The following is a 16,482-nucleotide window of genomic DNA, read 5'->3' on the forward strand; positions in this document are numbered from 1 at the left end:
GTGTGACATTTAAACAAGTGGGTGCATTTAATTCTTCTATCCTTGTGTCACATATAATGGCTGCTGCATATGTATTTTGTCTTTTCTCATTTCAGGAATATGTTTTCCGAGTGGATCCAGCTACTAGCCTTGGTTTAGGTTCAGACTGTATTGCTAGTTATTGTATAGGTGATGTCATTCGATCCCAAAGCCAAGAAGTGCCTGAATTGCTACCTTGTGGGTATCTGGTTGGAGATAATAATATAATCACTGTGAACCTTAAAGGTAAAATTATGCTATATTTTATTCCCTTCCTCTGCATGTATTTTCCTCCTTGAAGCTTCTTTTTAGCACAGTATAATTCCTTTATCTTACAAACACATACATGCTCTTGGGTAGCATCCCAGTTGTGTTACTAAATTTACAGCTATAAGTAAAGTTAACTATGCAAAATGAGCTTCTGAATTTATGGGATCCCTAAAGCAAGCAGGACCTCTTTTTGGTAGCTGTCCATAAATATTGTTATGCTGTTTTGGGGGGGGGGCTAGGCTGAATGCCTGGGCCTCCTTCTAATTCCTGTATCCAGCAGATATTCAATTGCTGGAATAGCCAGGCCAGCCTAGGTGATGGGCTGTTAACAGAACAAAAGAAAGGTGCTCTGTGCCAGATGACAAATGGATGGTGCCCCTCCTCCAACGCTCATTTAGAAGGACAGAGCCTGAGTTTTTAGGGCAGAATTTGCTGCTTTGTGATCTGGAGACTAGAGAAAAAGCAAAAGGTCAGAGAGCAATGTTCGATTTCTGTTTGAATTGAAGGCTGAAGTTATGGGAGAAGCAATACCCTTTTGAGGTGTTAATACAGTACTGTGAACACCTCCATCACAGGCTCGGGTTGTATAGATGTGTAAACAAACCATGTATCATGAAGACGCTCACAACATTTGCTATGTCTGATTCCCAAAAGGAAACATGAATTTGAATAAGCACCTGAAACCCCTGGAATTTCAGAGATTAGGGTGGCATGTAACAATATTTATCGTCTTCAAAATCTGCATCAAACCATCTGGTGTTTTTATAGTTAACATGCACATGTTAAGGTCCTTTTCCATCCAAAGGATTTATGTGGCAGCAGCCATCTTTCTTTTAAATATGTAATTCCCTCACCCCATATGACCCCAGTCTACCACACCATGAGTAAATGTGATAACACTGGGGGGGGGGGAGGGTGTATTGAGAATAATTTAGTGATGAGTGGAGAGGATGAGTTGTGTAGTTTCAAGAACTCTTGCACCCTTAACACTTCACCACCCTAGACTGATGATGACTTGCTTTGCATCTAAAACCAGTACAGAAGAGGACTTTAATATAACAATGAACGGTTAGAATTCCAAATCAATCACTTCAGATAGGGACTTTAAATATTTCATATAGCCATGGGGGCATTCTATTTTCAGGGTCTTCAAAAAGACTTTGTGTCATTTGGTGTGATATCTCTCTCCTGCTAACCCTTGCTGCTGTCGCTTTGACCTTTTTCTTTTAAATGCCTTAAACATTTCAGATATACATCACTGCCTCAATGAGTTTTCGCTTCACATTTGCTTTGATTGCATTGCTACCACTCATTGAGCCATGTGGCGAAGGCACTGTTTAATCTTTTTTTGGCCCCAAGGAAAGGTCTGTGCACTTCCAGTGCTTTTCAGATGCTGGAAGAAAGGTTTGTATTAAGGGCATTTACCTGCTGTCAACATTTCAAAAACTAGAAGGGGGAAGCAAGTATTAAAAGTTCCTTCTCTTAAATAATTCCATGTTTTGCCAAAAACAATGAGACAGAGAAAAATAGATTTCCTCTCCTCACCCCCTACCATTTCTTCTCCCCCCTATCTAATTTTCAGGAGTAGAAGAAAATAGTTTGGACAGCTTTGTGTTTGATACATTAATTCCTAAACCAATTAGCCAACGGTACTTTAACTTACTGATGGAGCATCACAGAATTATCCTGTCAGGACCTAGTGGCACTGGGAAGACCTATTTAGCCAACAGGCTTGCGGAATATGTGATAACGAAGTCTGGCAGGAAAAAAATGGAAGATGCCATTGCTACTTTTAATGTAGATCACAAATCAAGCAAGGTAAGACATAAAAAGAACCAACAGCTATCAACTGTACAGTTTTTAAGAAACTGCAGATGTTTCATTACATGCCATGGACTTAGGTAATTGTTGATGTTTCCTTTTGTTCTTTTTATTTTTATTTAAGATTTCCCAGCATAGTCTAAATACAGTGGCCATTTGTGATTGCAAATACTTACAAAGAAATCAAGGTGTTTTTTCAGCATCAGTTAGCATATTGAAAGTTAAATCTCAAATCTCTGCTTTTTTCTTTTTTTAAAAAACAACATTTATTCAAAACCATTCAGAATATGGGAATTTTTCAGTATTCACAGTGGATCAAAAATGACACAGTCAGAAACTTGCAATATCTACCTTATCATCCCACCATTTTCATGCTTTCTGTCATGTTACAAAGATTGTCCCAGTGTTGGTGTACGTGAAAAAAAAATCTGTCTTCAAAAATTTAACCAACACAGTTGTACATTGTATATTTGATGCCCCACCTAATTTACAACCTGCAGCTTTTTAGAGAAAATGAATTACTTTGATTGAAGAAATTCTTCCATCTTACCTAGAAAGTGTATGAGTAATTCCATTGCTCATTCAATTGTATTATGGAAGGTGAAATTGGAATCTTCCAAGTTGGGCCATCTCTAGCCTCACATGTCCAGAAAAGGTTTTAAAAGGGATTCTACACACATACAACTCTATGTGTGGGGCACTTCCACTCAGAAACCCTGCATGAAGCTCCTTTCACACCTTCTTCTGAAGGAACAGAGGTCAGGGTGGGGCAAGCAAATAGAAACCAACTCTCTGAGGCGTGATACGTCTTACAAGGCTTCCCTGAAAATCATTTTTTAAAAAAGGAAAAAAAGAAAAGAATGCTCAGAGCAAGTACCTCAGGCTGACATTGTCAAAAATGGTTTAAGCAGCAATTCGTTTTAGTGGAAGCTTCGCAACTGTGAGGGCGTTAGTTGAGCATCTTCTGTTTTACTGAGTTCTTCCTTCTTTTCTTTAAGGATGTGCAACAATACCTTGCCAATTTGGCTGAACAATGCAGTGCTGATAACAGTAGTGCTGACCTTCCTGTGGTCATAATTCTTGACAACCTCCATCATGTTGGTTCTTTGAGTGACATCTTCAATGGTTTCCTCAACTGTAAATACAACAAATGGTAGGTTTGCTCTTTACCTTGTCTTGTAATATGCTGAATGTAAGTCATTGGTGTGGTACAGGTTGCTGGTTGGAGCTGACAGGGGTTTTAATCCAAAAAGCTTTAAAGCATTTATTTGTGCATGTCACAACACAATTAAATAAGAACCTGTATTCTCAATAGCAGTGAAAGCTTAATATTCTGCTATCATAGATATGGCTGTTATAAATTGCTGTCACTTCAAATAAGCACTTCATACGATTTCATATAAGTAACTGCACCCTATAAATTCATATGAACAAGGATAGCTTGTCTCTAAGATCTTGGCAACAGTGACAAGCTATGCTTGTTTATGAGTCCAGTTATGAGTCTTCTACATTATAGAATCCAAGCCTTGCTAGCCTAGAATAAAATGAAACTGATCAGGACCTGCTGTCTGCAGGTGTGTCCCAGGGCCATTACACACCCGTTTTAGAGAGATGACAGAAGTGAAGGTAACGCCTGATAAGCAGTAGAGTGGCACCAGTGAGAAAAAGATGACTGTTATGTACTGAAGTTCTCACCCTGGGCCAGCAGGGGGATACTGTAGATAGTTATGCAAATGAAGGATCGAAAGTGACGTTCAGTGATTGGATAGTTTGTATGCAAATGAAGGATTGAAAGTGACGTTCAGTGATTGTATAGTTTTAGAAAATGACAACAGTTACATTGTTCTGAAGCTCTATATAAGCAGGCTGACTGAGCTCCTCAGTTAGTTCTGTTCCAGCTTACAAATAAAGAGCTGCTTTGGAAGAATCGCTGTGTCGTCTGATATGTTCGCCCCCAACTTAACAATGACATTGCAGTGTGTGGTAGAAATAAGCTCAGCTGAGTCATTGCTCAGCTCTGACACACACAAAATTCCTTTATGCAATGCAAATTAACACATTGTAAAATGAATAGAAGGAAGAGGACATTAAAAATGAACATTCGTGGTCATTAGATCTCCAGAGGCCTTTCTCTGGCTGCCCCGCCTTTGATAGTTAGGGAGTGACAATCTCAGAGAGAACTGGTTTCTTTGTAACACTGACAGACAGGTAGACAGGGTAGGCAGGATTTGGGAGACAGACCAGCAGATGTCAGGTGAAAACATTGTATTCATTTTTGGCCATGTTTTGATTTTTACTTATTTATTACATATATACCCCATGTTTTTGGTTTTTTTTAAAAAAATTATTAAATTTTCCAACATACATTTATAGTATCCAATCTAAATTTATCACATATTTTCTCTTTTAGACTTCTTTCAACCTCTCTGACAATCATCCATTATTCAAATTTTTAAACTGGGGGTTTTTCCAATTCCGCCAAACATTTAAAAACAAATAAATGACAAGGTGTAAATGTGTTAAGTTAATTGGCAGCTCTTTTTATTTCTGTAGTCCCTATATTATTGGAACTATGAACCAGGGAGTTTCATCTTCACCTAACCTTGAACTGCATCAAAATTTCAGGTAAAAAATTGTGTTTAAAAATGCTTCTTCTGATCTAGGTTTAAACCTTTGAGATTATGTGTGTGTGTGTTGTAACAGGTTTGTTCTTTCTGATGTGGATACATCAGGAAGCCACCACGTAGATATGTTTCCAGATAGTCCTAAAATAAAACAAAAGTTAAACGCCAAGTGGCGTTTAGTAACTTGTGAAAGGAGACCATGCCTTTTCACCACATTTCCAAGGCACCAAGGTGGTAAAACTGCTGTGCACTCTATCCAAATAGTTTGGGATATTGGTGCCCAAAAGGTCACCTTTGCAGGGTTGGAAAAAAATATACCGGTATGTGGATAGATAAATAGACAGAGACTTCATCAATTTTTTACCTTTCTCACTGAGCTTAGGGCCTGATATTGAAGAGAATCTATGAGTTATGAGGAAGAAATTTAAGAATCATGCTCCTGTGGCAGTTTTACTTTCTAGTTCAGCAGCTTGTTTACCGACAGTGGCCAACCAAGTGCCACAGGCAAGCTCAAGAAGGGCTCACCATCCCCTGTTGATAATTCCTAGCATCTGGTAGTCAGAGATACACTATCTCTAAACACAGAGGATGCTGTCAGGTCTCCTAGAGGACTGAAGCCCAAATCTTCCACGTAATTATTTCATATTTTCTTTTTAGCCAGTTAAGCTTGTGCCTATCACATCAGCCGATGATAATAATATTGTTTGTAGCTTAATTATGCAGTATGTGAAGAGGTGCTAACTATCCATTTTAGTGGATTGCCCAGAGTTCCTGTAATGTGAATACATTCTCTAACTGATTCTTTGCCTGCATAGGTGGGTGCTGTGTGCCAACCACATGGAGCCTGTCAAAGGGTTCTTATCCAGGTATCTGAGAAGGAAACTGATTGAGACAGAAATAGAGAGGAGCGCACGCAATAACGACCTCATCAAAATAATTGACTGGATTCCGAAGACATGGCATCATCTGAACAGCTTCTTAGAAACGCACAGTTCTTCTGATGTAACCATCGGTGAGGCCTTTCTTCAATTAATAATGCAAATTAAGGGACAAAAACGGGATCTTGAGGCTTATCTAAACTTACAGGCTTACTGTGAGTCTGCTTCACTGATGTCAAATTAATTGGCAGCTGACCTTTTGTGCTCAAACAAAACATATAGGAGTGGATTGAGCTGGAGCTTGGGTTGGCAAACTTGGTAATGCTGCTTATAGTTTTAAAAAAATCCTACTAAAATGAAAAGGACATGTAATTGCTCACTCATGCTACACAACTGCAGTTTGCTAGTTGAGTTTTCCTTCCTTTGTCCTTTTCCTGCTTGTCCATTTTTCAAAAGGTTTCTGGGATTCTTTCTAACTTTCTGCCCCTTTAACATATTTCTCCTTGTTTTCTGACTTTCAATAGCACAGTTCTAGTGCACAGCTGTAGATTTATTTCGCAAATTAAAACAGGGATATCAGCCAAGAGAGTGGAGCAAGAGGACATTGTGAACAAATTCACAAGACTGCTATTACTTCAACATGATCTGTGGTTGTTTATAGAACTGAGATGTAACCCACCCCCATTTTCTCATGCCCATTCATCCGCCATGAAAGTGGGGTGGGTGCACTGGTGGAGGAAGAGGAGTGTGGGGGGAGCGCACCAACCCCGGCAGCGTGATCCTGGTGGGGTGCCATCGGGGCTCCCCCTCCCCCACCTGGCACCACGTCCCTGCGGGCAGCGCAACACGCCCCCAGGATGCGCACCAGCCCTGCCCCCACCTGCTCTCCACCCCCTGGTGCCAGAGCATAAAGCTCTGCCACTGGGTGGATAAATATTTAGTGACTTGTGAATAGCTTTCTTTTAAAAAAATAAATAAATGGGGAGGGGTTCCCTTAGCTTTAAATATGATGTGTGGGCGGGGTTTTCCCCCTTTTTTTTAAAGCCACAGCAATAACAACTAAAATGGTGGATGGTGCATGAGGTGAAGCCTTAGCTACTGCAGTTGAATTGCTGGTCAGAACATCGCTGGGAATGTCCTAGCCTGCAAGCAACTAAAGCATTGTAAAAATAACAGCTCAGTTTTCCTTAGCACTAAACTATGCTTTATTGTCCTTCTATGATGTCAAATACACTAAGTCAATGGTAATTAGAGGGCTATGATCCATCTGCCACTGTTGGCCTCTGTGACATCAGAGCATGGCAGCCAATGACATTAAGAGAAGCACTGGGGACAAATAAGACTAAGGCTAAGATAGGCAACATAATTTTACATTTTTAAAAGAGAGAGATTTTTTAAAATTCAGCTTTTCTCTATAAGCATTCCCAATTGGCCACAATTTACTTTGACATTTGCCATGTAGCCAGCTGGCAGCTGCTGCAACATAGACAAGCAAGTGAAATAAGTTCAGCATATTTATGTAACAGCATGCCTTGCTTTCAGAAGAAATGAGTACAGTATTGTGTCAATTCTCCCAACAGAAACAAACACAATATAGAACCTATGAAGGAGTTTGATTTTAATAAAAGCAGAGCTCATATTTGCTATGTTGCAAACTTCCAAAATAATGCCAGATATTGCCCTTTTCTTCTTCTTTTTTTACAAAACATGTTGTCATATCTTATGTACAAGTAGCAAGCTAAATGCAAGAAAATGCCACTATATGTTTTGAAGAATTGTTTGAATAGCCCTCATCGTGAATGTGGAATGTTAACTTCAGGGATGGGAAATCTGCCACCAACCATGTGTGATTGGACCCCAACTCCTATCCACCCCTTCCAGCATGGCCAGTGGTCAGGGATAATGGGAGCTGTAGTCCAACAACATCAGGAGGGCCATAATATCCCCACTGTCTGCTTTAAACAGCTTGCTGAGTTAATGTTTTCTAACAAAAAATAATTCCTATCTCAGGTCCTCGCCTTTTCCTGCCCTGCCCTATAGACGTTGATGGTTCCAGAGTGTGGTTCACAGACCTCTGGAATTATTCCTTGGTACCATATATTATGGAAGCTGTGAGAGAAGGACTTCAGGTAAGACTTGAAACAGATGCCAAAATTGTAAAAAGTATATGCATTTCCTGATAGATATTTTTACTTTTTTTTACAACACACTTCTGGCTGATCTGTGACAGAGGGACACTGAAATATATCTGCATCAGCTTTTTGTCCCCCATTTTCATCCTCTTGCTGCATACTACATATCTGGAGGAGAATGAATTCCTTCTAAATTTAGAGCTTTGTTTTAGCAATCCTTTGTGCTTAATTAAGAAAGAAGAAGAGGGAGAAAGAGACAAAATTACTTCTATGTATTTAGTGGTTTATTGCCTGAATGGCTTTTGCATAGGAGAGAGGTGGTGGGTTCTGGCAATGTGAAATTTTGAAGTACTTGTTATTTCATTCTCAGACTGAACCTCGGGTTTATAAACTTCTGGTTATGGGAAATCACTAAAAGTGATCCAGTTATATTGGCAACTAGCACTCACCCAAAAGATTAACTACTTCCATTTTTTTCATCATTGAGAGATGGTGTGGTGTAGCGCTTGGGAAGCCACAGTTCAAATCCCCTCTTGGCCATGAAGGACCCTGGGTGCCTTTCAGCCTAAGCTACCTCACAGGGTTGTTGTGAGGCTTACTTGAGGAGGGGGGGGAGAGAACCATGTACACCACCTTGAGCAGCTTTGAGAAAAAGTGGGATATAATTGCAATAACATGTTACATCAATTGTAACATGTTAATTATAAAGGTAGTGGCTTGTCAATAAGTCACAATTGAAGCATCTTGAATTGTTTAAATATTACACTGATTTTTCGAAAGTCCTTTCAAGAAAGATTCCAATACAAAATAGAAGCAGCATCTACAACCATCCAAGGACACTAAAAAGGCATCTTCATGGCACTGAGAATTTCAGGCTTTGAAAATACAACTAATATGTGGCCAAACTATGCATTGTGCCAAGTGTTGTGTTGTATTTAATTGTATATTTAAACAAAAGTGGAGCCGATCAGGACAGGGACTGTGGGACGTGGGACTTTAAGCCTGTGACCCCCTGCCCTAGACAAAACTGCTTCCCTTCTGACTGTATCCTATATATCGGCCAAAAAATGTGGATGCATTTTGGGTTGGGAGGCATTTTGAGGTTATGGAGGCATGAAACTCACTGGCATTCTTCACTACTGCCAGTTGCCATTTTTCTTCCCCAGAAAAGACTAGAAGAGCATTATGTCATGGCATAATGTCATTCAGATGGGCGTTCTGGGGAGAAATGACAGTATCCATTGGAAACTGCCATTCACTCCCCCCACCCTACATGCCATCATTCTGGGGAGGGGAAAAATTACCTGCCAGCCCCAGTGAGGTTAAGTTTCTATCACCTGAAAATGCAAAAGGGAGAGTTAATGAACCTCGTCCCATTTTGTTGTCAAGCAACAAATTTGGGCCAAAAGGTCTTGCACTACCATGCTGAATATTCTTCAACTGAAATTAAACAACCCATGTTTTTCTATTTTGCAATGGACACTTAGATGTATGGCAAACGAGCACCTTGGGAAGATCCTTCAAAGTGGATAGCAGATACTTGTCCATGGAGTTCACTGCAGCATGATTGGTCATCATTGCTTCAGTTGAGACCTGAAGATGTTGGTTATGAAGGTTATGCATCTGCCAAAGAAGGAACCACTTCAAAGCACATTCCACAGACAGATTCAGAAGGAGATCCTTTGGTAAAAGGATTATTATTACTATGCTATTATTATTGGTGAGAGCCTACATAGTGGGAGAGGCCATCTACTCACACAGCAGGGTTTATCCTTCCTCTCCATTTCCCTGTAGCCCCCTCACAAACCACCAAAAACTGCTCCAGAGGATTAAGGGAACCTCCAGAACATATTTGGGTACTGGAGGGGAGAGAAGAAAAACCAGAAATTCAGTTAAGCAATCAGTTTTGCTTTGCACAAGTAGGTGGACATTGCCTTGTGGAAGTATGTAGACATGTTTTTCTTTTTCAGCAAGTTCAAGTCAAAAAGGTGGTTGGCTATTTATTATCAATTTCTGCTAATCATATTTTTCGCTCTATAAGATGCAGCAGGAGGCTCTGCTCAGTGCTCCCTTTAAAGAGCCGCGTGTGTGCAGGTCTTGGGGGCTTTTCCCCAAGGAGGGAGAAGGGCTGCCCTTCTCCCTCCTCGGGAAAAGCCCCCAAGAGCTGCACACCTGCTCCTCACACTCTTTAAAGGGAGTGCGACTCATGGGGGAGCCTTAGCCGCGCGCAGCCTCTCTCAGGCAGGGGATGAAGGCTCCCTGAGCCCTGCGGAGGCTGCGATTGCAGCGATCTCGCTGGCTGTCCTGGCTTCTGGCTTAGCCGTGCGCAGCCTCCACAGGGCTCGGGGAGCCTTCATCCCACTGCCCTGCGGAGGCTTTGCTCGGCTATCCCTGGCTTTTGTGGGAGGTGGGGGAAGGGACAGAGCGTGCGGCTCTGTCCCTTCCCCCACCTCCCACAAAAGTCAACATGAGCCGCACTCCCTTTAAAGAGCGAGCGGCTCTTGTGGGAGGTGGGGGGAAAGCTATGTGCATCTTATGGTCTGGGAAGAGGAGTGCAGGGGGAGTGCACTGCCCCCGGCATCGTGATCCCGGCAGGGTGCCATTGTGGCTGCCCCCGCCTCCCCCAGGATGCGCACCAGCCCTGCCCCCCGCCTGCACTCTGCCCCCCCCCCCCCCGGTGCTGGAGCATGAAGCTCCGCCACTGGGCCCAGCTTCCTAATCTTTTGTTTCAATATAATTGCTTGAGGTTTAAAAATCACCCTTACTCCCCAAGTAGCTTGCCCAGAATCATGAGTAGGAAATCCTCATGCACAAGGGGTTTTTTCAGCTGGAACTCCAGTGAGCGCCATTGTCATAAGAGAACAAGGGAGGTGTTCATGGTGAGTTCCAGCACTTCTTTTTCTAGAAAAAAAAATAGAATTGCTCATGCATATTTATACTTTTCCTCCAAATAGTCCTGGGTTATTATATGGTTGCTTTAAATTGTCATCTGCCTCCATATAGTGTACCCAAGATAATATTGGTGTCTATTCACCGTATAAGGGACATGGGTGGCGCTGTGGTCTAAACCACTGAGCCTAGAGCTTGCCATTTGGAAGGTCGCAGTTCGAATCCCTGTGATGGGGTGACCTCCCGTTGTTCGGTCCTAGCTCCTGCCAACCCAGCAGTTCGAAAGCATGTCAAAGTGCAAGTAGATAAATAGGGAAGGTAAACGGCATTTCCGTTGTGCTGCTGTGGTTTTGCCAGAAGCGGCTTAGTCATGCTGGCCACATGACCCGGAAAAACTGTCTGTGGACAAATGTCAGCCAGTAAAACGAGATGAGCGCCGCAACCCCAGAGTCATTCGTGACTGGACTTAACTGTCAGGGGTACTTTTATTCACCATATACTGCCAAAAAAAGGATCTAATCAGATTATACAGGACTTGTGCCTGAATGTAACTATTCTTTTAGCTTCACATCAAGGAGTTATCATCTCAGGATATCAGTCTATTTCTGTGCCAATTGCAAACATTTTGACCTACCCTCCAGATGTCCCATCACAATTTAAGAGTGAAAACGAAAAAAGGGGGGAAGCCCCATATATCCAGGTGAATATTAGAGGTTTAGTGGGGAGAGATCCTGTGAAGTAGCTGGATTAAAGGCTGGATCCTCCCTTACACCACTTTAGTGGTATTATTTATTTTTAATAATTGTGAACCATTTCTATTCAAATTTTTTTTAAAGGAACTGAAGGCAGCTAAAAAATCAGTAGCAAAACAATATAAAATAAAACCATGACCAAAATTCCACCAATCTCCCCCCGCCCCACAAACATATATGTTAACATATATAAACAAGGTGCACAACATTATTCAACCCAAAGACTTGTGGCTAGCAACCTATATACCCTGCAGAGGGGCATACTATATGGTTGTGGCCACTGTAAAGCTAATAAGACCCAAATAAATCTGAGAAGAAGGTACTGGGGCAAGAGAAAGCATATAGCCTACTTTTCTTTGCTCGGAAAAACCAAAGCACTTCGTTTCAAATAATGCACCATTTAAAAATGCTGGTGGTGTAAGATCAATTCCCTGAGCAACATGGCGAGAGGGACGATTTCTAAATACCAACTATAATTACAGTAATTTTAGGCACTGAGCATCTTACAGCTCTCCGGGGCTCTTGATGTTAAGTAAGATGTGCTTAAAGGCTCCTCTGGAAACCAGCCTTGCAGCTGTGGCATGCTATTTTCTGTTGCCAAGGTCGGCTCCTGGGCAGCAGATGGTGCTCTTGTATCCAGCAGCTGGCTTCAGTCCACTCCACTTCAGTTCCCACCTCCCCTTCTTCTCTAAGATGGTGTGACTGTGTATGCAAAAGCGATTGCATTCCTTTTTATCCCCACAGTGTATTCTTACACCAAAAGCCTAGTCTATTCTTACCTTGGCGTTGGGAAAATGGATTCAGGATCGTGGCTCAGATCAAGAGCTCCCTGTCCTTTAAACACCTTTGAATTCCTGCAGCCTTTGATTCCCTCCAAAGTTTCCATTGCTCTCTGCCTGTGGAGACTTTTAAAAAAAGAAGAGGGATTTAAAAAGTTTGCCATCTCAGCCAGCACTGATTTTTCAAAGTGCTGCCCCCATGACATGTCCCTGTTGCCTGCTCAAAGGCTCGAAAGCAGAGATCGTGTCCTCCAAATCATGGAGAGCCACGTGTTGCGGTGAGATCACCAAACTGCCTTCTTGTTGCTGGGGTGGGCCCGTTTGGATGACCTCCTTGCCTCATTGGTCTCCCCTTTGTTACTGGGGCAGATTTCTGTCGGTTGGGGTTTGATGGGCTATTTAAGGGGCTGCACGAGGTGAAGTGCTTTCTCTTTCACATCGTGCAGCGGATCTCCCACCCTCCCTTCCCTATAATTTAAGGTTGTGTTTTTGACCTTGCTATGCCTGTCTAGGGGTCATCTGTTTTTGGAGCAGGGGCCCAGTAGGAATTTTGCCACTTGGCTGGTGCCATTTGGTTTTTGCCTACTGTGTAGCAAATCGTCACAACTTTGTAAGGTTGGCGGTTAGGTATTGGTTCATCCTTTGGTGGAGAGGATTATGGATTAGCTGTGCCTGCCCCTCAATTTTGTTGCTGCTGCTAGGGAATACCATTAAAGGAATCCAGGGGCTCGATTTGCTCTGTCCGATCCCCTCTCAGGGGGTAGGACCATGGCAGAGTTCCTGGGAACATCTGGGGTGAACTAAGAGGCGGAACTCCACCTCTCTGCTCCCCCAGTGTGTTTTCCCTTACTGACCTCTGGAGGTTCCAGTTGTCAGTCCTGTTCCTGCCAGTTCAGGTTCAGGTAGTCCGAACCAATAGCTAAGCAACCACTCACATGCTGTAAACAAAGTTGTGGCCAAATTAATGCCAAAAATCCTAAACGAATATTCTGTTTCCTGTGTAATTTATTTTGGAGGGAGTTTAATGGGTCTTCACACACAACCACTGTTGCCTTCGCTTCTTAACAGCAATGACACCAGCATTTCCTTGTTTCTTCCTCAGATGCACATGCTAATGAGGCTCAAAGAAGCAGCCAGCTACTCCAGCGCACAGAGCTGTGACAGCGATACTGCTAGTCACCACGATGATATTCTGGACCCCTCGCTTGAGTCAACTCTCTAGAGAGGAACAGGCCTGGTTATATAGGATGCTGGTTCAACTGTCTCGGCTTTAACTGCTGCAGTGCTGAAGCAGCGCGTGCCAGGGTGGCCCGAGAGAGAGCGTGAGTGCTGTGTCATATATAGGCGGTCGACTTATCTCTAGAAAGTCAGGAAAGCAAATCAAAATGGAAAGCTTGAATTAGTTTATTTTCAAGAGATTTCAGTATCAGTGGAGCTGAGTGAGACTCCATCAATCAACTGGAAAGGGCCTTTTAATGGGAGGGGGAGGGGGGACAACTGAGCAGATTGCACATGTGTTAGCCAAACTGGAATCTCCTTGGGGTTGTTTCTTTCTGTCTTTCTTCCTGTCTCAAAAGTTTACAATGCAAGCCTTTGGTTTTTTTTTACACTTCAATTTACTACGAGGTGCTGCATTAGTGGTCTTTGCGATCCTGGTCCTCTAACCTCTGCCGGTGCCCCGTGGCACTCATTACAAGACACAACGGTAGTGTTTGAATTGTACACTGCTGCCCATTCCAAAATGAGTTGGAGAAAGAAAAAGAAAATACAGAAAGCAAACTCCATAAAAGCACAAAACAGTTTTGTGCAATTGCCAGGAAAACGCTACTGTGATATATGCTGGAAAAGTGCCAATTTGATACTAAGCTGCCAAGTTTGCAGTGATGTGGTCCACCAAGGTTTCTGGGTTGTTGTTGTTGTTTTCCTGTACAAATCATCTGTTTTATATACAACTTGTTTTTAGCCGTGAGGGTATTTTTTAAACACCTGCCCACCTCTTAACAAGGGTTTTTTTTACCAATTCTTATCTGACACTGAGTAAAGGCTTTCTTAGGGCTTCGTATGTTTCGAGCCTTTTCAGTGGGGGGGAAAAGAGAACATTTCCTATGGTGCTGTCTCACTGCCTTAAAACCGATTTCTAGAACAATTTTACAGTTGGTTTAATTTGTTAAACCATTGATTATTTACACTGTTTTCTTTCTTCATTTACTAACGAGAGAGCATCAGTGAACACAGTAGCCTCATCTCTGTATATCATGTTTTTTAACGAAGTGGCTAGAAGAACGATCTATTGATATAGATATATAGATAGATTATATATATATATATATATAGTATTTTTTATCTTGTGTGAATAGATTACCATCTAAAATATTCAAGTGACCCAGAAGCCACTCCTAATAATAAACAATGATTAATAACAAAACCTGAGACAGTTGGCTTAAGTCCATTTGGTTCTATGAAAAAGAGCTTATTAAAAGAGAGGTGTTTTGGGAAAAATCTTATCCAGCAGAGCTGGGTGCACTTGGTGCAGCATGAGCACAAATATTTCTTTATTCTTTTCCCTTCCTCTTCATTTCCCTCCCCCCCCCCCCAGTTTGAAGCATGCTGTTTTGATTGCAATTGTTGTACATGAAGAAATTCAGCATTATGACACAGTGATTGTCCACTGTGGTTGAGAGAAAAGTTTATACTGTAAAGGGGGAGGGGGGTTGGTTTTGCACAGTCTACTGGGAGGGTCTTGTAATATTAAAAAAAAAGCCTTGCACAAATGAAAGCAAACAACAGTGACAGCAACAACAAAAATAAGAAACTGTATTTTATCTTGTTGGTGTTAAGAGATGTTTCATTTACTGAGATTACCTGTATGTTGCAAAAAAATAAATAAAAAATTTAAAAATATCCAGAGCGCAAACCATACAATCTGGAGGTTTTTAAAAATATATATATATAAAAACAATGGTGTGTTTGTCCTGTATTTAGAATTGTTATGACTATGCAGGAGCTATCCATGCTAGAGTGAGCATGTTTCAATCTACATTATAAAAGCCAATACATCTTAGGCAAATACAAAAATGTTGTATATCCTGGCAGACTACACTAGTTTGAATGAAAACTGATCAGAGTAATTGGATATGCCGATTCAAATAAATGAAAGTAATACAAGGGCTATGGCATTGTGTAGACATGCACTTGTATACTTAGAGCCACAGTCCTGAAATTGCCAACTCTGAGCACATTCACGTTCACTGCAATAGGATGCTAACAGTTGCTTTCCAGATCCAGCTAGCCAGTGAGTACCTTCAGGACATGTAACTGGTGCTACAAACTCCTGTGGCCCATCTACTTTACAAAACAATGTCAAGGAAATCAGTGTAGTTTTCCTGCATGGTGCTATTGCCCTAATAAATAAAACTCTGATATTATGCACAAAGAATGTAGTCTGAAGTCAGGCACCAATCCTAGATTACTTTCTCATATTGTTAAATGACATGCCACTCTCTGGCAGATGACTAAAACAACAACTGCTCTTTATGATATATGTGGTCTGAAACAACATATAAGCAAACCCATGAATTCCTGCCATTTTGACGCACACACACAAAATACCTGTATGTATGTACCACATAATACAAATTTCCCTGCAATACATCTCAATGAGTCCACCTAGTTTACAACTTTAAAATGTTTGTGAAACATTTGTCTGTATACATTTTATATTTTGTACATTTTTGATGTAACATATCATGTAAATAGACAGAAACAGTGAGATAAATCATCTGAAAAGTTTTGTAGTCTTTGTAAAGCCCTAATAATAAGTATTTGGTGTCATCAGACTTAACTGGATGATGTATTTTCTATTGATTTGTTGTTCTTCTAGCTTGTAAACCAGCTTGCATATATTTTTTGCAAGTGTGCACACTGTATCTGTCTAAATTATTACTTTGCCATTAAAGTGGAATTATTTATTGACAACTGAGTCTGTTGTCTTTTGCACATTGCAATGTTACTTTCAATAATATATGCATTTTTGTTCACACTTCACACTAGTTGGTGCATTTGTTTTAGTTCGACAACTGCATCACAAAAATTGTGGAAATGTGAATTTCAAAGGATCAGTTGTTTTTCAGTTCACATATTGTTTCAGGAAGAGTGAAATAGGTAGGTTCGCATTAAAATATGAACCAGACCAAATTGTTCCTACTATTTGTACCTCCATGAACCATTTTCACATGTGGAAGCCTCAAATCTGTCACTATGTAGGCCCTAGATATTCTATGATACCTAACTGTAGGTATCCAGAAAGCTCCTAACATGTT

At 41.3% G+C, this 16,482-nt stretch overlaps 1 protein-coding gene across 9 annotated transcripts in view; it reads left to right on the forward strand.

Annotated features, from left to right (window-relative positions):
• Positions 1-16,138, forward strand: part of NAV3 (neuron navigator 3) — a 448,840-nt gene extending 432,702 nt beyond the window's left edge. For all 9 annotated transcript variants that reach the window (XM_083573284.1, XM_083573283.1, XM_083573285.1 and 6 more), the window contains 8 exons: positions 96-264; positions 1,871-2,106; positions 3,108-3,262; positions 4,663-4,734; positions 5,549-5,745; positions 7,622-7,740; positions 9,231-9,428; positions 13,266-16,138. In XM_083573284.1, coding sequence (XP_083429410.1) covers positions 96-264; positions 1,871-2,106; positions 3,108-3,262; positions 4,663-4,734; positions 5,549-5,745; positions 7,622-7,740; positions 9,231-9,428; positions 13,266-13,385 — 1,266 coding nt within the window. In that variant the 3' untranslated portion in view covers positions 13,386-16,138. The remainder of the gene's footprint in view (positions 1-95; positions 265-1,870; positions 2,107-3,107; positions 3,263-4,662; positions 4,735-5,548; positions 5,746-7,621; positions 7,741-9,230; positions 9,429-13,265) is intronic.
• Positions 16,139-16,482: the final 344 nt, after the last annotated feature.

This window comes from Podarcis filfolensis (assembly GCF_964270895.1).
Source record: "Podarcis filfolensis genome assembly, chromosome: 10".
Taxonomy (NCBI): domain Eukaryota; kingdom Metazoa; phylum Chordata; class Lepidosauria; order Squamata; family Lacertidae; genus Podarcis; species Podarcis filfolensis.